At 33.4% G+C, this 23,358-nt stretch overlaps 3 protein-coding genes across 3 annotated transcripts; 2 read left to right on the forward strand and 1 right to left on the reverse strand.

Moving 5' to 3' along the window:
* Positions 1-2,406: 2,406 nt before the first annotated feature.
* On the forward strand, positions 2,407-8,435 carry LOC141684756 (methylsterol monooxygenase 1-2-like). Its single transcript, XM_074489864.1, has 5 exons — positions 2,407-2,857; positions 3,890-4,215; positions 6,778-6,925; positions 7,024-7,056; positions 8,179-8,435. Exons 1-5 carry the CDS (start codon positions 2,531-2,533, stop codon positions 8,257-8,259), a joined length of 915 nt encoding a protein of 304 aa, XP_074345965.1. The 5' UTR covers positions 2,407-2,530; the 3' UTR covers positions 8,260-8,435.
* A 2,546-nt stretch (positions 8,436-10,981) lies between these two features.
* On the forward strand, positions 10,982-14,137 carry LOC141684187 (uncharacterized). The gene has a single exon (XM_074489027.1). It carries the CDS (start codon positions 11,548-11,550, stop codon positions 13,918-13,920), a length of 2,373 nt encoding a protein of 790 aa, XP_074345128.1. The 5' UTR covers positions 10,982-11,547; the 3' UTR covers positions 13,921-14,137.
* Positions 14,138-21,107: 6,970 nt separating this feature from the next.
* LOC141682631 (IRK-interacting protein-like) lies at positions 21,108-23,117 on the reverse strand. Its single transcript, XM_074487336.1, has 2 exons — positions 22,796-23,117; positions 21,108-22,551 (listed from the first exon to the last, which is right to left on the reverse strand). Exons 1-2 carry the CDS (start codon positions 22,859-22,861, stop codon positions 21,139-21,141), a joined length of 1,479 nt encoding a protein of 492 aa, XP_074343437.1. The 5' UTR covers positions 22,862-23,117; the 3' UTR covers positions 21,108-21,138.
* Positions 23,118-23,358: the final 241 nt, after the last annotated feature.

The raw sequence follows: 23,358 nt of genomic DNA on the forward strand, positions 1-23,358 counted from the left end.
TGTTATGTGACAACCCGGATCAAATCCCGAGCATTTTCCGAAAACCGGGTCAAGTCCCGATTCTGAGTCCGAAATAAGCCGAAGCATACTGTCCCGAGTGCAGCCAACTTGGGTTACGACAAGCCCACCACAGGCCCCCAAAAGATCATGATTTATTGGTGCACATAGTAGTAGTACTTTGCCTTGTAAACTAAACAGAAGTCCCAAATCTCCTCGATGTGGGACTGGGGTGTTACAAACTCCCCCACTTAAACTCCTGACATCCTCGTCAGGCCCGAACAGATAGCCCATAGGACCAAGATCGTACCTCTCTAGCCATTATGGGATAATACCGGCTGGCTTCGTGTCCCCACCTCCAGACCTCTTGCCATTGTGGGATAATACCACCAGCCTTCGTGTCCCCACTTCCGGCAACTTGACGCATCAAGCTTTTGAGAGTCGGCTCTGATACCATCTGTGACGCCCCGGACCCCAGGATGACCTCAGAAACCCGAACCCGGGAACGCCAAACCAAACCAATCAACTCAATATATGCTTACACAACCTTAAACTTAAATAATAATATATAATTCTTACAGTATTCCAAGTATTACAAACAAAGTTCACGATACAACCAAAAGTCTATTACACAAGCATTTTTCATTAAGATACTACACACATTCATCGTCTACTAAGCCTTAGTTCATCACATACTTATCCTTTCCTAACATCCTTCTCCAAAGTTCTTTCCTGTGGAAGTTAGTGACATAAATGAGTGAGCTCAGAAAGCTCAGTAAGCATATATAGTAGAATTCAACTGAGGTTTATCCGAGAAATCAAAGGTCATCAAACAAATATTCGAATAAAGAGACATGAAAGATACTACAATCAACAAAAATTCATCATATAGTTCTCACAAGATTAAAACTGAGTATTTAAGCATGACAGGTTCATCAATTCATCAAGTTAGGATCCCGGCCATCTAAATAATTGGTTTAGCTTTACTTCCGATTAGGAAGTATCATCATCAGTTCATCAATATCAATGCAAGAATACTCATTTTTCATCAATGAAGCCTTAGTCAAACTCAAATCATCATTTAAAACATCAACAGTGAATCAGTACAGTATATACTTACAGTGCACCGCTTAATTTATTCTCTATGAATCCCGAACTTCGAATTGATTTTATTATTGATCTTTCTTCCGAAATACATAATTCAAAAATGCACATAAATTTTATTATTAATATAAACTATTTATTTTCTAACTGAACTAATAATTACCAAATTACTAAATAAGATAAAGAAATTAAGTTCGCGATTAAGAAAAACTAACTGAATTCCTTGGTTGAAACAACCGAAGCGGATAGTTCTATTTAAGGAAACTATACAAACTTAAATAAGGAAAGTAAGGATTCATTTTTCCAACTTCCCTACTATTGTTATGTGACAACCAACTTCCCTACTATTGTTATGTGACAACCCGAGTCAAATCCCGAGCCTTTCCGAAAACCGGGTCAAATCCCGATTCCGAGTCCGAAATAAGCCGAAGCATACTGTCCCGAGTGCAGCCAACTTGGGTTACAACAAGCCCACCACAGGCCCCCAAAAGATCATGATTTATTGGTGCACATAGTAGTAGTACTTTGATTTGTAAACTAAACAGAAGTCTCAAATCTCCTTGATGTGGGACTGGGGTGTTACATGTTATATATATATAAATGTTTATATGTATACTTCTCTCTCGGGCGATTCACATAATCGTCATCATCATCTTCAACTTTTCCTACACTTCTAATTCCTATCTACTGACTACAAGATCAAGATCAAGGACACTGGCAATTCTTTATTTTACTTCTTCTAGGGATCGAGATCAAGTTTGGAACAAAAGTGATTATCTTCTCTCTTATATAATTTCATTCAGAAGCAACTTTAACAATAGAAAAATACATTTTGTTCATCTAGAGAAAAAACTTTATTTTGAGCGGTTACTTTTTGTATGTACGGATTTTCATCATTATCAATTTCAAAGTGGATTTTCAAATTTTTTATCCGACTGGTTGCAACTTGCGGGCGATCAAGTAATAAACAACAAATAATTAGGTAAGTCCCATGTAAATTATACTATGGGGTAAGGTTTGTTTCGACTATTTTTAATTTAAGTGATCAGTTTATTTATTTGTTTGAAGTGAGTATTGATTCTGGCGTATATGCTATATTCTTGTTTTCATTTTTTACGTATTTTTGACACATATATAAGCCGGGATTTTTTTTTATTATTTGGAACGAGGAGAAAGCTTCATGGATCTTGATTAGACCGGACCGATATAGCGGATATATTTGGTTTAGTTTATTCATTTTCCGTTTTCATTTTCGAAACGATCCATAAAATTTTCTAAAAAAACATTCCACAGTGGAGACACTCTATTCACACACCTCCGTTTAAAAAAAACTAAACCCCCTCTGCCTCTTCCCGCATATTTTAACTCCCGAAACACACACTCCACAGACACACACTCACCCTTTGATCCATCCGATCGCCGCCGTACAATGCTGCCGTACACCACCATCGCCGCCGCAGAGACCACCCTCAACAGAACTCTCACATATCCAGAAACCCTTTGGTTAAAATACTCAGCCACCAAATCTGATTACTTTCTTTACTGTCACAACCTCATTTTTCTGTTCTTGGTGTTCTCCATTGTGCCTCTTTACTATGTGGGTCTTGAGATCTTTGTCAAGAATTTACACCAGTATAAAATTCAGCCCAAGATTAAGCTGAGTTTTTTCGAGATTTTCGGGTGTTATAAGGAGGTTATGAGGATGTTTATTCTTGTTGTTGGGCCTCTTCAGCTTGTTTCTTACCCTTCTATTCAAGTAAGGATTGGTTTTTTTGTTTCGGGTTTTTTCGATTTTTGAATTTTGATTTTTTGATTATTGATGATTGATGTTTTAGCCTGATTGTATGAATGTTTTGATTCAAGAATGGTGAATTTGATTGAAATATTGTTTTTATTATGTTTCGGAGTTTTTTTCTGATTGTTGGAGATTTCATGTTTTGTGCTTTAGTTTGATTGTATGAATGTTTTGATTCAAGAATGGTGAATTTGATTGAAAGATTGTTTTTTTTTATTATGTTTCGAGTTTTTTTTTCGATTTTTCAAGTTTTAATGTTTTTAAGTTTAGTCTGATTGTGTGCATGTGTTGATTCAAGAATGGTGAAGCTGATCAAAAGATTGTTTTTTTTGTGTGTTTTGGGTTTTGCTATTTTGTCCTAATTGTATGAGTGTTTTAGTTGAAGTAAGAATCAAGAATGTGTGTGTAAAATAGATTGTTATATCAATTTCAGGTTTTTTTTTTATTTTATACATTCATGATTTAGCTTAAATTTTTGAATGTGGATTGATATGAGTGTGATTGTAGATGATTACAACTTGTTTTGTTTTTCTGGTTTTTTCGATGTTTTGGCCTAATTGTGTAAATGATTTGATTCATGAGTAGAGATTGTGTTCAAAATGTTGTTTCTTTAAGTTTTGGGGTTTTTCGATTTTAGAAATGTTTGATGTTTTACAGTTACTACATGGATGTTTTAATTTAAGTATGAATCGAGAACGTTATAAAAAAGAATGCCTTTTAATTTTTTGGGTTTATGTTCTTCGAGTTTTGTCAATCTTATGTTTTACACTAAATTTGTGAACATATGAATGTGGTTTTTTTTAGTTTAGTCGTAGATGATTACATATTGTTTTGTTTTATGAATTCTTTTTATACTTTCAATTTGTATGTTTTGTGCTAAAAATATGAATGTGGATTGGATTTAATTAGAGATTGCGTTATATATTTCAAATTTTGAAATGTTGATTTTTTGGCCTAATTATATGAATGTGAATTGGTTTTTATTATTTGCAGATGATTGGGATAAGGACGAGCCTGCCCTTGCCATCTATTTATGAGATTTTAGCTCAATTGACTGTTTATTTTATTGTTGAGGATTATACGAATTACTGGATTCATAGGTTTCTGCATACTGAATGGGGTTTGTATGAAATAATTCATAAGGTTCACCATGAATATACTGCTCCTATATCGTATGCTGCTCCATATGCTCATTGGGCGGAGGTTTTGATTTTGGGGATTCCGTCGTTTCTTGGGCCAGCTATGGCTCCAGGGCATATGATTACCTTTTGGTTGTGGATTGCATTGAGGCAGGTTGAGGCTATTGAGACTCATAGCGGGTACGCATGCCTTTGTTATACCCTACTACTCTATTAAAATTTGCTTTATATGATTGTCATTTATTTGCTATGATAGTTTTGACTAACTGATACCAATGATAACTGCATATATATTGACTGTTTATAAAGTGAAATAATTGGTGGAATCTGTAAAAGTGACTTTTGCTAAGAGTACCCTTTTTTTTAGCTTAATTAAAATATTTATGTTTTTTTTGTTGTCTTGACCACTGCGTGTTAGTGACTAATTAAGTTTAAGTTTCTGAGAAACTACTATGATTACGGGTTGTATGTGTCATTTATATAACCCTCGAGTTATTCTTCCTGAACTTTTCTCTTTTCTTTTTTGGAACTTTTGAAGCGAATGGACATTCTGTCATCTACATTTTTAAAAAAAATTGTTGCAATACAAGTTATTCTTCAGTGCAAACATTTCTTTTCCCAGAGTTTTCTGACATTATTTTCTTGGAGAGTGGATACCCATAGATTGAAAAAGGTAATACATAAACATGTATGATTTAATACTTGCAGCTCATCAAGAACCTATTTTTTTAGTGAAATAACTTCCTTTCGAAAAAGAACTTGGCTGGAACGGAATAGGACCAACATTTCGCTTAGTTGGAACTTTATGAAGTTGGCTTGTGTTTCAAAATAAGTTGTGTGTAGCCGTGTAGGTGTAGGATCAGGGCCGATTCAGTGATACGGTGACCAGGTCGGGCCCTATTATATTTAAGAATTTTCCACCTAAAAACCAATATGTTTCTAAATAATTACTAAAAATAAGATTTTTATTTGGGTTCTAAACATTGGCTCTTTTGGCTATAGGAAGAATAGGCGCTCATTTTGATGTTCCCAATAAAGTATAATCGGGAACTAAGAAAAAAAGAAAATCAATAAAGAGTTTAATAGTGCTAAAGAAATACTGAATAAAACTCTTCAATATTAAATAGATTCTTACTCTGTAGTGATGTATTGTGTACTTAACAATATCGGCAAGACGGAAACTAAAAAAAATTACGGCTCATTTTTCACTTCTCATGTAGGCCCTCAGATGGTTTGGAACTTCCCTGTGTAGGACAGTTAATAAATTGATAAGCTAGGTCTAAAAGAAAGAGGGAGAGGGAGGGGCGGGAGAGCAGCGAACTGATTCTATACCTTTGAAAAAAATTCTTAGAAAAATGTAAATTAATACTGCTTTGTTTCTGATGTGCATCAGTAGTATATGTTAATGTCAGCCTACTTTCAGAGTAGCACCTTTCGAAGGATAAGAATTTCTTACCTCTGATAAGGGTCCTTCACTACCTGACTATATGTCCATATGCCGAATTAGAAGTTGCTAAGTGGTAATTGTTGATCAGGCAGAGTTGGACAATGATCAGCATTGTGATATTAATTCATTTTTGAAATAATAGCATCGTACATAAGTATGATCAGTGATTATCATTCGGAGACGAGAATTATTGCCTAAAGAGGTCCAAATCTGGGCAATTTGATTTTAGAAATAGGTTAATTGCAATTCAAAAGAAGATTTAAGAAATCACCTACTTACAGAAAAGGTCAAGAGAAGTAGAACTAAAATTTAACTTTTAGTGCTTGTAATCATGTTAAGATGTTTTTCATTTTTTTGGTGTACTATGGTTGCAACTTAAAATTTGTAACTATATGTCTATATGGCTATATACTGCATGTGCTACCTACTGTTATGTCATCCAATGGAATTTGTTTCTTCTTGATTTCATCTACTACGGACATTTCATGCAATTCTGAAACATTAGTAACTTCCTAAGAGAATCTTTGAATGTTAACTAGAATTCCAGGTTGTAAACTAGAATTCAATTGTAATCAAGAATCGTTTGATCTTACAAATCTTGAGTAATTTTACGCTTTTGCTTTTTATATTTTTTGCAAACCTTCATTTGTCTTTACATAACACATACTAGCTTATAACATGTGTCATGCGATACACAGAATTTTTTTAGTATTTATTTAATTATTATTATTATTATTATTATCATCATCATCATCATCATCATCATCATCATCAGTTTTTTTATAATTATATAGTTTTTCATTACAAAGAATTTTTTTTTATAGAATATACAATGGAATAAATTATATAATATGTTATTGATGGGGTTCGAACCATATACCTTTCTTTGTATTTTTAAAATTAATAATAAATGTTTAATTATATTATGTTGTGCAATGTTAATGGTTTTCGAACCTTAGACCTATGATAGTAGTTAAGATATTAACATAAAGAATATTCCTTTGTATTACATTTAATGGTTTTTATCTATTTGCTTTAAAATCTAACAGTTGTTATTGTGTTTACTATATTGTACCAAGCCGAAAGCCAACCAAATATACCTTATTTTGCTTATAATAGTATAGTATATAGTATAGATTGTTGGGAGATATGAAACTGTAAGGGATGTATTTGGAGTTGATGTTCAGCCTGGTGTGCTTGAATCTTGTTGCCAAGTGTACAGTCTCCTTGTTTATTGAAAACAAAAGGACTAATAGAAAGTTTAAGTTATGAAGTTGCTGGTTTGTCATAAACAGGTATGAAATCCCTTGGACTCTGACAAAATATATTCCGTTTTATGGTGGGGCGGACTACCATGATTATCATCACTATGTCGGTGGACAAAGCCAAAGCAACTTTGCTTCAGTGTTCACTTACTGCGACTACATCTATGGAACTGACAAGGTTGGTGTATTTATTAGTTTTATTGTCATGTCAATTATATAAGTTTGAGATGTGAACACTGAATGATAATTAATAATGCTTACTTCTTAATCATATAGGGCTACCGGTGTCAGAAGAGACTCCTTCGCCAGGTAAAACCCTACAATACATATGTCATTTTATTATCTTCAGCACCAATTTAGTTATCACTTTTTCCATATCTTCACTTTGAAGTGTGATAGGGGTGTACATCTCTACAGTTTTTTGAAAAGGGAGAACAAACTTATTAGCAGTTGTTTAATGTATGGTGTGCTTGTGTATATGGGTAATATACATTTTAGAAGTGAAGGAGACTCTTTTAAAACGACAAAACCATATAATAAATCACACAATCCAACCTATATACCAATAGATCACAGATGAATAATAAAAACAACATACCGCTGCCAAAACCAATAAACATATTTTATTTAATTAATTATTCAATTATCACACTTTAAAATAATAGAAAATATACGAGTCGTTATATCCTTTCCCCCTTAAAAAGATTCTGTCCTCAGAATCTGACTTAGCTAAACAAATGAGGATATTTATCAAGCATGTCTGACTCTAATTCCCAAGCATGTCTGACTTAGCCATTTCTGACAAGTTATCATTAATATCCACAGTGTAATTATGTTCCCACCATAACCATGTTGTATATATAACAGTTCCAAATTCTAAAGTTTTTGTTGTGAACTCCGCTACACAGATTCTTCAATTTTCCACCGTATCTGATCCTTCATTTTGCTACTAGAAACTTCACACTTTTGCAGTCTAATCCAAGGCATCTGGGCAACTTATATATAGGTGCAAGATCTCTGAAGGACTTGTTTCCTTAAATAGTATCCATTGAATTTTGTAGTATATATGCTTTAGTACAATTATTTGCAACAAAATTGTAGGTAATATGCACTATTTTTGAAAACAATGTAAAATTTTACGATTCACATTTTCATACACAGTCCCCACACTCTTGTCAAAATTTGGATCCATATCTAAGAATCCCTGTATTTCCAAAATTTAAAATCAACTACATTGAATCCTATTTTCAAGATTGAGAATCGACAATTAGATTCCTAACCGTGTACAATTCTCTCAGCCAAATTTGTGTAACATAGGCTCTAAACTTTATATAGCTAGTTGTAATTATTTATGTGAATGTTGAATGTTATTAAGTGGAAGAAACTTGTTTCAGCATTTATTCTTAACATCCTCTTTTTTCTTTGATCCAGTTGAAGGAGGGAACGAAAAGCAATGGTAAACAAAATCAAGTTCCAGGCAGCACATCGCCTCAAGATTACAAATTTGACTAGTTCATCGGACTTTTAAATTCTTCCAGAAGATATTGATATCAGTGGTATGCTACGCAAGAATGACAGCCTCACTTAAATGTAGATTCAAGCTGATATCATCAAATGTAGTTTCATGACACAAATCCAGTACCTTTATTGGTTTTCGTGGGAATGAAGTAAATTATCTTTCCTTTTTCTTTCATGTCCTTTTAATGAAAATTAATGTGTATCTGCCGTTTTGGAAAAGGACTCTGAAGTTTGAATATGCAATGCTATAGCTTGAAATCGAATTATGTTTTCCTGTGCCTTGCTCTAAATTTTGTTAACTTTACCAGTTCAGAGTTCTGTATTGCAGTTTCTGACATGTCATTCTTCTTCTCTGTGGCTGCAACTGGTCTCTATGTATGTACTTCACGTCTTTAACATTCCCCTGAGTCTTGAATGTTACAGTTTGGGTTAGGGAGTTGAGCGTTCTTATTTTTTTTTAAATTTGGAAACGCCAAAATACATGGAGCAGACTTGGCTGTTTATTTTTCCGGATTTATCAAAGTACATATAGTACTTGTAATCAACAGCGGAACCAGGTAAAGAGGTCGTCTTGCTCGTAAAATCTGCGATAAATATAATGTAAGCATTCCAGAAATTTTGCAAGGCATTCCAGCTACAATAATGCAAATTTTTAGTTTCACACAAATTATTGACAATAGAAAGGAAAAAGATGGTGATTGCAATATAGCAAGAGGGGATGTTGTGTAGTATAGTTTTGGCATTTCTATCCGGACATATAACGACAGTAGAGGGACAATAACCAAACCAATACCTTGTTATATGGAAATAGTACTTGTACAATATAACCACTCTAGCTTTAGTAGCCTCTCCCCTCCACTCCGTATCGTATTGTTATATCTTGGCTTCACCTCCCCCGTCTATTTTCTTTTTATTATAGTTATATTTATTTTTACAATTATACGCTCCACTATTGAAATATTAAGAATAAGTAACAACCTTTTCTTTCAATAAAAAAGGATAAGTTACACCCTTATGAAAATAATTACAGAAAATTTAGACATATTTATGAAAATATCATTGCTATTTTGTACTAAAAACACTTGCATCTCAAATAAGTTCCCTGATATAATCTTAGAAACTTTATTTTTAAAATATTAATATAATAAGTAAAACAAAATTCAATAATAATAATGAGAGCGCCATGATAATTCTGCAAAATTATGCTTAAAAAAATATTATTATAATATGCAAAATAACATTATGTAAAAATATTATCCTAATATGAAATATGTGTGCAGTATGTACCTTGTAATCATAGTTAGGGCCGGACATGTCAATTAGACCCTATCGAGGGTACTAGTTCAAGATTTAGGGTGTATTGGTGAAGTGAAAAGCAGTTAAAAATTTTTTTGATAAAATTTAAAGGTTATTTCTTGAAAAAGTATTTTTGCCCCAAAAACTGTTGTTAGAAAAAATAAGTCTTCTCGTGCTTTTAGAAAAAAATTGTTTTTCAACTTTTGCGGGAAGCAGATGCTGATTTCACCATCAAACCTTATCAAAAATATTATTATTTTTAATTTTTTGCATCAAAACATGTACATATTAAAAAAATTACCAAACAGTCATATGATTTTTACAACAACACTTTTTTCAAAAGCACTTTTTCTAACGGCACAACAATTTTTAACAACAATTCCAAACAGAACCTTAGACGAGATAAAACATAACCGATCCTGTCTTTAAATTAAAAAAAATCGATTTTCGTTCCACTCCGATTTAAAACTTAAAATAATTCAGTCCAGATCTAAATAGACATATATTCATATATATATTTATTTTAATTTTATTTATATCTTAGAAGATCATACATAAAATCAAACAATTACACATGTCATATTTTAACAATCCAAATTTAATAGATATTAAATAAATATAATAAAACATAATAGTATTATAGTCTAAATTATTAAACTTCGTATTTTAGCTTTGTTCTAGCATTGATATTCATATATTTAAAAATAAATATTTACTATTCAAATAATAAGACATGTATTTATTTTAAAATTTTATTATTGTACGAAATGACAAAACTTTTTAATATTTTTAAATTTGAAAAAAGATCATAGTTAGATTATATTAATTAAATTATGAGGCTATTCTAATATAAACCATTTTTATAATATAAACTAGAAATCAAATATTTTTTTAAAAAATTACTTCGAAATAGAACACATATGGTATGTAAATCGATCGTTGTTGAGAGATGCAGAAAAATACAATGAAATCGGATTTAAAAAACTTACCGTTAGACGAGAAAAATCAAATTAAATACAGAGTAGAAAAGTCGAGATTGTGTGCGAGAGGTACATATTAGTTGGGTGCGGTGCTTTTACGGGAACCATTAGATTAAATTAATATAATGGATTAGATTAATTTATAATTTTTATTATAAATTTAATTCATATTTAATCCTTTGCCTATATATAATAATTAAACTGGTCCGGTTTCAAGACCGGATATAGCCAATGCGGTACCTGGTCCGTAATAATTATGATAGAATTAGGTTTTCAGTCTGGTTGGTTTTCTACCATGAAATATAAAGAAAATTTAATTAGGTCGGGAAAACTACTAATGGTATATTTTAGCAAGGACATGTTTTTTTTGTTACTTGGAAAACTCGCCTCACTCATTATGAAAGCCCATCAGTGCTATCACCATCTTTGTCAAATTCATTGGTTCAAATTCTTAACACTTCCAACATCTTTCCCTTTCTTCCAAGATTCTAAAGATCATCACTGACAATCTATTTCTTCTTACAACCCCTCCTATTCAAAAACACACTCACACACAATAAGCGCGTGAATTAAGGTTTTATTTTTGTGAGTACAAACCTCACTGAACTCAACTGCCCACTTGCATCACATTTTTGTCCCCAATCTAAACCCTTAAACTCCTCTTTTCCTTCGCTTCATCCTTCACTCATTCACAACTTTCTCATTTAAACACTCTCAACTAAACCAAACTTACCTTTCTTCAAACCCTTATTTTTCACCATGACCCACCGCCGGTTCTTGAAATTCCGGCCACCGCCGGCAACTTAAACACACACCTAACAACCATTTTCACCAATTAACCAACCGAGAAGCTTAAAGATTGAATCTTTACCATAAAGATTGAATCTTTACCATAAAGATTGAATCTTTATCAACAAGATTGTATCTTTATCACAAACCCACATCAATTCTTGAATTTTACACCAAACCCACAAATTAAATCATCAAATAATCATACATTTGTGTAATGGCAGCTAACAACAACACTGCTGTAGCTATAAGTACTCAACAGCCATCTAATGAGACTGAGGCTAAAGGAGTACAAAAACGTTATGAAGGATTAGTAATGGTTAGAACTAAGGCAATTAAGGGGAAAGGGGCTTGGTATTGGTCCCATTTAGAGCCAATTTTGGTTTCAGATTCGGGTTTTCCGAAAGCTGTGAAACTGCGGTGTGGGTTGTGTGATTCTGTTTTTTCTGCTTCAAACCCATCAAGAACTGCTACTGAACATCTCAAAAGAGGGTCTTGTCCCAATTTTAATTCTCCGGGGGCTAGTGCCCCTGTGCAGTCTCCAGCTCCACTTAGTTTAGCTTCTCCGAAGAAGCATAGTGGGCGAAAACGCATTTCTTGTGCTTCTAGAGGGCGTGGTAGTGGTAGTGGTAGTGGGAATAATTGTAATGAGTTTCAAGTTCAGGCTGTGCAGCCATTGGCTATTGGTGATGGTTCAAGAGTTTTGGGTGAGGCTGCTTATTCTCCGGTTACAATTGGTGGTGGTGGGATGGTAGGGCAGCAAGATCAGCATTACGAGCAAAAACCGCAACAGCAACAACAACAACAACAACAGCAGCAGCAGCATTTGGTTTTGTCGGGTGGGAAGGAAGATTTAGGTGCATTAGCTATGTTTGAGGATAGTGTAAAGAAGCTAAAGAGTCCGAAAGCTTCACCTTGTTTGAGTTTGAGTAAAATGCAGGTTGATTCAGCACTTGATAATCTTGCTGATTGGGTGTATGATTGTTGTGGGTTAGTGTCGTTTTCATCTTTGGAGCATCCTAAGTTTAAGGCCTTTCTTAATCATGTGGGATTGCCATCTGTATCGATAAAAGAATTGGCTGGGGAAAGATTGGATGTTAAGTATGCTGAAGCTAAGGCGGAGTCGGAAGTAAAGATTCGTGACGCCATGTTCTTCCAGATTGGCTCTGATGGATGGAAAGCAAAAAATTATGGACATGTTGGTGAAGAGAATTTGGTCAAGTTAGGTTTGAATCTTCCGAATGGGACGAGTGTCTTTCGTAGGGCGGTTTTTACTAGCGGGTATGTCCCCCCTAAGTATGCCGAGGAGGTTTTGTGGGAGGTAATTTTAGATATATGTGGGAATAATGTGCGGCAATGTGTAGGTATAGTTTCTGACAGGTTTAAGTCCAAGGCATTGAAGAATTTGGAGAATCAGCACCACTGGATGGTGAATCTTACTTGTCAGTTACAAGGGTTTAATAGTTTGATTAAGGATTTTATGAAAGAACTTCCGTTGTTCAAAAAAGTTATTGAGAATTGTTCTAAACTAGCTAATTTTGTCAACGGTAAGTCTCAAGTTCGAAGTAATTTTCACAAGTTTCAGTTGCAGGAATATGGGCATGCCGGGTTATTAAGAGTGCCCTTTTATGGTGAAAGATTGAGTTTTGGACCTGTCTGCACTATGATGGAAGACATACTGAGCTCCGCTAGGGCCCTTCAGTTAGTGTTGCTTGATGATTCGTATAAGTTAATTTCCATGGAAGAGCCACTTGCTCAAGAAATTGAGGAAATGATGAGGAATCCCCATTTTTGGACTGAATTGGAAGCCATACATTCATTAGTGAAACTGGTCAAAGGAATGGCGGAGGAAATAGAAGTGGAGAAGCCACATGTCGGGCAATGCCTTCCACTCTGGGAAGATCTTAGAGTTAAAGTGAGGGACTGGTGTTCGAAGTTTCACATTATTCCAGCACCTATAGAAAGAGTGATTGAAAGGAGGTTTCGAAAGAATTATCACCCAGCCTGGGCTGCTGCATTTGTACTCGATCCTTTGTATTTGATTAGGGACATCAGTGGGAAGTACTTACCACCTTTCAAATGCTTGACACCCGAACAAGAGAAAGATGTTGACAAACTTATAACAAGGCTTGTTTCCAGAGAAGAAGCTCACATTGTACTGATGGAGCTTATGAAATGGAGAACAGAAGGGCTTGATCCAGTGTATGCCCAAGCTGTACAGTTAAAACAGAGAGATCCTACTACTGGAAAGATGAAAATTGCCAACCCCCAGAGTAGCAGGCTTGTATGGGAAACTTACCTTACCGAGTTTAAGGCACTCGGGAAAGTTGCAGTAAGGCTTATCTTTCTTCATGCCACTTCATTTGGGTTCAAGTGCAATGCGTCTTTCTTGAGATGGATTAGTGCCAATGCACATTCCAGGGCAGGTATGGACAGGGCTCAGAAACTGATATTTGTTGCTGCCCATTCAAAGCTTCAGAGGCAGGACTTTTCTCATGATGAAGATAAGGATGCAGAATTTTTAATCGTGGAAAATGGTGGTGAGGATAATGTGCTGAATGAAGTTTTTGTTGATGCATCTTCTCTGTAATATTCATCTGTTCAACCCTAATTTTTTCCTGTTCTAGAATTATGAGTTGTAGGAATTTGTCTTATTTGTTCTTAGTTGTTCCCTCTAGCTGGTACGTGTTTAATTTAACTTCAAAAGAATCAAAATTAATAGTGAGGGAACATTTGAAGGGAAACAATGTATTATACAGATGTTGCACCTTGTTAGGATTTTTAAGCTATTATTGAGTTTATCAGAATTATGGATTTGCTAATAATTTTTCCTCTTTGTACATGAAAATGTGGCAGAACTGAATTTTGAACACCAAAAATTGGTGCAACATTTTTCCTTGCTTCATTTGATAACGTTTCATCTCCCTTTTCCTGAAGAACGTGTACCAAAAGTATGATCAGTTTAAGTTTATATAACAAGTTTAACTTAAACAAGTATGGATTTATCTCTTCAACATGCAGTTTGATTTGTCACTTGTAGTAATTGAAATATGAAGTTCAAGATTGACTAATGTTATACGCCTTCAGCAATTATTGGTTTTATTTTTTTTAAATGTAAGACTGTAAGAGACTGTCGGTATTTGCACACTCAGCCTCTTTTCCTATTCCCTAATCATGTTCTATGCAAAACAAGCATGAGAGAGTTATACGCATATTATCGGTTTCTTTTTGTTTAGATTCCTTTTTTGGTAATTACAATATCTTGTATATGGTGGATTTCGAAAGGGTTCCAAGTGATGTTATGGTTCCACCATATAAACCTCTTTCACTTTCCTGATTGCCGGTGCTAATTCACAGTCCTACTTTATTAATTGCGCAGTTTTATTTCCCTATTAAATACGGGCATATTTGATTATTGTTAAACCTTCACTAGGAGCTATAGTAGCCATTATTTGAATTAATACGAAACTTATTGTATTTAATGTTCTTATTTCTGCTAATTGCTTAGTTCTGATAAATTCTGGAAACAAAATTTTCAACTGAATGCAAATAGTTTTGATACAGATATTTTTTTTTGCTAAATAGTTTTGATACAAATTGATATACTTATCTGGCAGGATTGCTGACAATTATTTTTCCCTTCTCTCTGGAACAGTATTGTATATAGTTTTTCCCCCTATTTTGGTTGTTCAAGGGCACCACGTCTTGGTAGTTAAATAACTCCTTTAAAACATTCCATAGCTTGTGACATTAGTGCAGGGTCATTCGATGATGATCACAAGTGCAAACTAAAGTTGTGAGAGGACCCAGAGCAGAAGAGAGGCTGTCAGCATTTAGCAAAGCAGATGATGCCTGATAGTGATTTGTTAAGACATGAATTACTTTGATTATTCCAGACAGCTCTAAAATTAAGAGGAAAGCTACAAATGACCGGTAATAGTCCAAGTCTCCTGCAGTTTTCTTCTTGTATTATATTTCAGTTACTATGTTCATACAAGTAAATGTTATAACTTACAAGCTGATTGCATAGTATACACTCTATTTGGTATTCATGTATGGAAGTAAATTTAACTACCAAAACAGAGAAATTAAATAAACCTCTCGCTTTCCGTGGGAAGTCGAGAGTTCAACTCTGAATAAAGACAATGTGTGTGTGTGAATATAGGGTTGGGGGTCTTCTAAAAAACCCCGCTTAGAAAAAATCTTGTACTAGTATGCAACTCTGATTGTATAAGTTTGCAAAAAGAGAGTTTAAGCTGAAATGAATGAGTTTGCAAAATGAGAGATTAAGCTGGCTGCTGGCCTACACTTGTATTGTTTAGGATAACCTAAACAAAAATGCATTACATCTCTTCCCAAGTGTCTTATCTTGCTACTTAATGCACAAGTCAGTCTGCTTTTGTTTTTACTTCGTTATTAGAATATTTCTATCATATATTGCTTTAGTACTTCTTGGCTCTTGCAAATGCTATAACTACACATACCATAACAATCAATGTAATTGATTGCATTGGATTCCTGCTGCTTGTATAAATATTATTTGAAGGTATTTACCTATATTACTATATATGCCCGCACATATATGATATATGTATATGATTAGTTGAAATGTACTGAAGCCAGTAGGGAAAAAAACTGAAGTATGAAATAAAGGCAGAAATATGTATGTAATAATACATTGCATGTAGAATTATTTAAAGTTACTGAGAAGGGATGGTTCATGATTAATACAGGAAAAGTTGTTCTATTCCAGTAAAGGAAACTTATGACTGTATACGTTATTGCAACTTTTGTTTGTAGGCCATGTAAGTATATCTAAGAAAATTAAGGCTCATCATATCTTCTCATCATATACATTTTTCATACACGCACATACACTGATTTTGCTGATTCTACTACTTACCCACCTCAAGAAAAAGCAGGTTGCAAAAATGAAAATTGATTAATAGATTGGTTTGGTGCACTACTTTATGGAAAGGCAATGAGTAGAAGAGTAGAAAGGGCACTTGGAGTATAGCTGTGTCAAAGTAGCAACAGGAGTTATTATTTTCACTTTATTATTAGAATAAAAGACAAGTTTAAAATAGATAATTTCAAGGCAGATTTTGAATTTTTATAGTCATTTCTAATGCGTTAGTTTCCTCATGAAATATTTCAATCTAATAAAACTAGAAAAGCAAGGAATTTGCAGCTACTTTGTAATTTAAAATTAGAAATATTTATGTTATATTAGATTAAAAATAACGAAAAGAAAATGTGTTTGAATGTTGAATTAGACTAGGATCAGGGGTCAAATTATTGCAGATTTGGTGGAACGACTGCAATTTGGTGGAATGACAGGATTATGTCGGCAAGAGTTGCTTACACTGTTTATCAGCCTAGTAAACTGACTGCTCACCAGTTTTTCATAGAGTAGAAATAAAAAATGCAACTTGGTATACATCACTCCACTAGTACTTTTTATTTTTGTAATTTTGTATAGGAAAAGCTTGTATAATGATTAGTTTGTAAAATTAGTTTTTTTCTTTAAAATTTTACCAGAATCACCTGGCAATTTTCTTGACTGTTTTGTTTCCATTTAATTGTTTCTTGGATCCGTGAACGACTGTTTAAGTAATTTTTGATTAATTTTCTTTTCTTTTACAATGTGAAACATGTGTAATAAACATGTTTATTAACACATATAAGTGTTGTTCAGATGTCACCTGGACGGAGTTTCTATCCTTTAAGCTAAAATTACTGTACCTAGCACAAAAGCTATAAAAATATTTGAACAAGGTCGATTAGTCTGTAAGTTTTGACAAATCTGTGTATGATAATTTGTTGTTATTCCTTCCTAAATTTCTTTTCCCCCCCCATATTCTTCACTTAAGTTTCACACTGCTGCTATACACTTAAGTTGTTGACATGTTGTGCTCATCTACTTCAGCTTTGTACAGAACAGTTATTCCAGTAAAACCAAAAAAGATGCTACTTTTTGGAAAATCACATGCAATGGGGAAGTTCTTTTAGCTGCAAAAAGAATTGGTTCTTCAGTTTCTCTCTTATGGTAGGTTTATTCTCTTTAATATAATATTCTCCGGATAGAAAAATGAAAAAATAAGTCCAATGTGTGGTTTAAGACATTGAGTATGTTTTTGTGTTATATGTATCCTTGCGTGAAATTAAAAATTTATAAAAATGGAGTAGATACGTTGCTCTAGGAAAAACAAGTGTATTTTCTTTGCCTTTTGCTTTATTGTACTGTTAATTCACATGTAACTTGATTATTTATATTCTGGTACCAAAGTTGAGTCCTTGATGATTCTAATTCAGACAAAAAGTCTCTAACTTTTCTGTATTCTTCACCAAATCCTTTTACTTTATATCGTTGATTTATCTGTATAATCATGAATATTATTATTTTCCGTATTTTGTTGATTATTGCATTACATGTGGTGGGCTACTAATATGTACAAGTTGCTACTTGCTACTAATGCTCATACTGTCATACATTTGCAAGGGTGATGCACTAGATGGACAGTTGCTCCTCTCTTTTTTGCTTAATAATTAACAGTTTCTTTTTATGTTAAAAATGCATTTTATTTTGAAATACTGATGGATGAATTTTAAAATACATGATCGGTTGCTCGATTCCTAGATAGTAAGAAAACGCTATGTTCTGGAGCGTAAAGCTTGACACAAATTAACGGAGTAAGATGGGTTTTCCCGGACTCTCTTAATATATAACCGTGGTCGTGGAACGAGTCGCAACAACTTGAAACCTCTTTGTTTTTTCGTTTCACGTTTTTAGGACGTTAAACGGCTAGAATCAAGTCCCTGTGTGGGCAGAATAAGCTTTGTTTTGATGAGAAAGAAACAAACAATGTACATGTATTGTGTATGTATGTTTAGGGAATGCATTTTAATCATTCTGCTCCTCAACCTCAGGCCAACAAGATGAGGAGAAAAAGTGAGAAAAGAGAAAAGCAGAAATAATACATTGAAGAGTTTTTCATCTCCTCAATAATGTATCAAGGGCCAAGTGAGGCGGACTCACTAGTCAAATTAGTGGACTTTATTACCATTATTATTGTTATACTTTGTAGGTATTATTATTGTCATAGATAGTAGTACGATTTTGGCCCACCACAAAATGAATAATTATACTCATCTTAAACAGAAAGAAATTATACTACCTGCACTTCTATATGATTATTGTTAATCACTGTTGTAATCCCTTACATATTTTTTTTCAGATTAAACACATTCACACACCCACCTTGTTGTCTAAACAACCCGTCAGATTTAATTTTATTCGTCGGAGTAACCAAAAGAGATATTTCGTGAATATCTTTGTAGGGTTAAATATCAAAATGGTCACTTAATTATATGGCATATATCAAAAAATTAATCCAAGTTATCAGAGACTTATTTGCACCATTCAAGTTGCAAGTAATAACAGTGCCGTTAAATTAAAAAATGGATTTGACGGAAAGAAGTTGACCTCGATATTGACTCAATTTTTAGATGATAATTACAATTTACACAGACCAATCAACAATTAGATTTAATTGAAATAATATGTCAATCAACAGTGAAATTTAATGTAACATGTATAATTAATTTGGATATTCTTTCCTCTTTAATAAATCTTTAAAATCATTGAAGTAGCACTCATTTACAAAATTGGAAAGATCCTCTTAAATAGATATAAAACAAAATATCAATTTTTACAAAATTCTTATTACCTATTGCATGAAAATAAGAGAGATACTATTGTTCATGAGGATGAAAGAAGATTAAGTTAATATAATTAATAATTTTGGAAACTAAGGACTGGATGAAACTGAAGTATTCAAATTAGATTTTAATTAATATAGAACTATTTTTTTTAGGTTGTAATAATGAAGAGTATGCTAGAACAATTTTATAATTTTGTATAATTTTGTAGATTTGAAAACATTAAATAATTTTTTTTGAATGCAATATATATTGATAAATCTTGAAAATTTTAAAATTTAAAACTAATATTTCAAAATTAAATAAAAATTTGTATTTTCTCAAAATTAAAGAAGAAAGAATATTGTAAACATAAAACCAAATATTTAAATTTTAACAAAATTAAAAATAATTCGCAAAAAATATAAAAATTGAAAAATTGATTTACATTCAATCAAGATGTATAGAAAATCACTACTTACATACAGAGATAGCACACAAGTGTCGACATATGCTTAATAGGTGGACATTATGTAACTTTTGAGATGCTGACTCATGTCACTAAATTCAACTCCTGTTACATTTTAATATTTTTCGTCAAGTTCACGTGTTTGATTAACGGCCATATCATTACTTGCAATTAGAGTAATGCAAACGAGATCCCGATCACTAAAATCTGTTTTTCGATATATGCACTTAACTCTAGTGATCATATTGCGATTTAAACTTATCTTTGTAGTAAACATTTCAATGTAGTAATCATAAATTATAAGCATGTATTGCCATCAATCATCTTTTTTCGCCTGATGAACAAATCACTATTTTTCGATATATGCACTTCATTCTAGTGACCATATTACAATTTAACCAAGATAGTAAACATTTCAATGTAGTAATCATAAATTATAAGGATATATTGCCATCAATCATGTTGATGAACAAATTATACTACTTAATACAAAGATTAATTATTCTCCACTTTTATCATTAGTTAAATTACGTAGATCAACACGTTTCTAGAGCTTGCAATTGCTTCATTTGTGTTCCTATACCTTACTTTTGTAGATTCGATTCATGATGGGTTCAATATGTGTAAGCATTCTAATTGTTTACATGTAAAAAAACAATAATACTTGATGCGTAATATGCTTTATCAAAATGGCCCGTGGGCCGTTAATTAATAACCGAGCTTGTTAAAGAAGAACCCAGCCAACCCAAAAGAAACTCTAGAGATCCAAATGTTGTTGTCGATCAGGAAACTTCGAAATGGAGGTTCTACAAAATTTAACACATCTTTCCTCAGATAGGAAAACATATATTTTTTTGCTGGAAGTGGAGTTCTAAAATAAACTTTACAAAATAGGACTCCATAATATTTTGAGTTTTTTTGAAAAAAAAATATTTTTTTAATTTTTTTTTGCAAAAATATGTTTTTCACATTTTTATTTAAAGAAATACGATTTTGGAACCTGATGCAAACTTAAATGCAACAACCCCAACTAAAATTTCCGTCATTTTTCAAAAAAAGTAAAAGAAAGTTGCAAATATTATTTCTTGAAAAAAAATAAAGGTGATAGTACGATAGCAGAATTACAGACAGACTTATTATTATTATTATTATTATTATTATTATTATTATTATTATTATTATTATTATTATTACCCTACGAGCTCACGTAATAGTCTGTAAATCACGTGAACCAAGATAAACCGTATTTAAACGACATACTCTACTCAGGAGGCATAATCATAGATTTTCCTTCGTTTTGTTAAAAAAAATATTCGTGGTGTGATATTCGAACATGTAATGAACAGAATAGTTATCTACTCTTTAACTAACCGAGCATAATTTGATATGCAAGTAATCTACTGATTATCGATTTTGAAATAATGTTGATATACATTTTCATTTCAGTACCAAAAATCTCTTGAAAATGAAAGAATTGATAAAAATTAGCAGTTTAAATCAAAACGTTTCACCGAATGAATTTTTTGGTATTTGATAATCAACTGATTTAAATAAGGGTTTGAAGCTAATCCGCTAACTTTGAAAGAGCTAATTAGAAGACGCATATATTAAAAGCAAAACTTTATATTATATCAATTGTCATTTAGGAGATGGGATTGAACTAAAACCCTTTTCTTCCACATTATCACTGCCATTCATGTTATTGTGATACCTGCAAACTACCTTGCACTTAACCACATTGCCATACACATAGAATCCAGGCACAACCATGATCCGAACCGAGGCCGGAACCAATCTCCGACCTTTGTCTCCGACCATATCTTCCATGTAAATCAAGTCGAATTTAGCTTCTTTATCCACTCGAAAAATTGGCAACCCCGGGTGCACTGAGTTAGCCAAAAGGTGCACTAACCACACTGCCTTAGACGCACCAAAGAAGGCTTGTAAAAGTGGCTCAGGCCATGCTTTGTTCCACCCTAACATTGCCACAATCTCACTCATTTTCCTATCACAAAACTTACTAAACTCCTCGCTGAAATGCTTAGTCCCCTTGTTCAACACATCATCCCATTCTAAACTTCTCAATTTGTCGTAGGAGGCGAAATTCGCCTCGCAACGATCAATCGGATTCAGGATTAGGTTCGCTGAACTCTTATCGAACCCGATTGACTCGAAATCTTTGAACAGGCACTTGTTTAACAATGCCTCAATATAAGTCATCAACTCTTTCGGATTTCTAGACAATGAAACCTTAATATCGTAAGGCCGAAGAAGCACCAAAATTTGATCATAAACTTTATTCCCCACTCGACGCAGCTGAAGCGTCAATGACCGAGCCAAAAATCGAACCGTTGACCTCGCCTCCGAAACCGAAACCAAAAAATTCTCCACAACTTTATCCTTGTCACCAATCACCACACTCTCATGCTTCAAACCAACCGATTTATTCATCACCGATACCGAAACACTACTACACTGATCAAGCCCCGATTTCAAAGTGTGACAATACATTTCGAGCTTATTAATTTTTTTCTCAATCTCCGCCATCGAACGCTTCAATTTAGAAGCCTCTTGTACCGCCTCCTCTCGCTTTCGAGTAGCTTGCACGAGCTTACTCGAAAGCTCCGTGGCCACAATTTTCCACCGTTCCTCCGACGTGGACGACACGTCGGACAAAATTCTTGGACTTTTTTTCGTACCAAAAAATGACATCAAAATACCATTAGGACTCGAAAAAGACCGTCGATTATTTCCACCACTGCCTAACGAAGCTACAGATATTTTCTCGCGGTTGCTTGGACGACACTTATTGCATGACACTCCGCGGTCCTCGACGGAGGCTGAGGCTAATTCACTACCACTGCTTGATTTTCTCCGGCGTGATGTTTTGACATTTTTATGATGCAGAGGAGTTGGCTGATGCACATAATTAGTTTCGAAGTCTTTGTTGCACATACTAACATGTTGTTGACTAGGTGTAGATTTAATAGAACTTGTTTGGTCTTGTAAATATTCTTCATCTTCCTTGCCTTCTCTATCACATTCCATTATCTGTCATACACAAAAAAATTACGGGAAATGTTATTTCCAGAGATTGTTTTTTGTTTCCAAAGCAAAAAAACAGTCAAGAATTATCAAGAAAACCCTGAGAAATACGTTAAAAAAATTGCGAAAAATATATTAAAAAAATGCACATGGTGTAGAAAAACAATGGTTTTATGTTTACGAATGTTTAAATAGTTCTCGTTTGAATCGGACCCTGTACCGAGAGATTAATAAAAGAAAATGTACTTACAGGAGTGAAGGAGTGAGGAGCTAAAGGAGGAGAAAGGGAGGGAATGGAGGAAGAGGAAGGAGCCATGGATTAATTTTCTTGAGATCAATTGTAACAGGGTCTAAATATCATATCATATATTCATATAATATATTTGAATTGTTTGAAAGAGAAGGTGTTTCGAGGATGTAGTGTAGAGTTGTAACTTGTAAGTACTATGTATGAAATAACAGTTGGAAAAATGTCAGTGTGTAATAATGAAGGAAGGGGGGGACTTGTAGGATCAACCAGAGTTGTGCAGGAGTGTCTGATTTACATTACCAAACAAATTCACATTGTTAAAACAGTGGAGATGGTCCATCCCAAACAAGATGGTTTAGCCGTTTAGATAAACACTATACGAAAACTGAACGTATCACAATTCACAACTCACAGGGGACAATCCCAATTCCAACCGTGATCACGGATTTTGGAAATCGAAACTATAACATTGAGATTTCAAACTTTGTTTTTGATGATTTTTAAAAAGTCGAATGATTTATATGCTATTTATTGAATCAAACAAATATTTTTGAAGAACTTAT

Source organism: Apium graveolens, chromosome 9, assembly GCF_009905375.1.
Source record: "Apium graveolens cultivar Ventura chromosome 9, ASM990537v1, whole genome shotgun sequence".
Lineage (NCBI taxonomy): Eukaryota > Viridiplantae > Streptophyta > Magnoliopsida > Apiales > Apiaceae > Apium > Apium graveolens.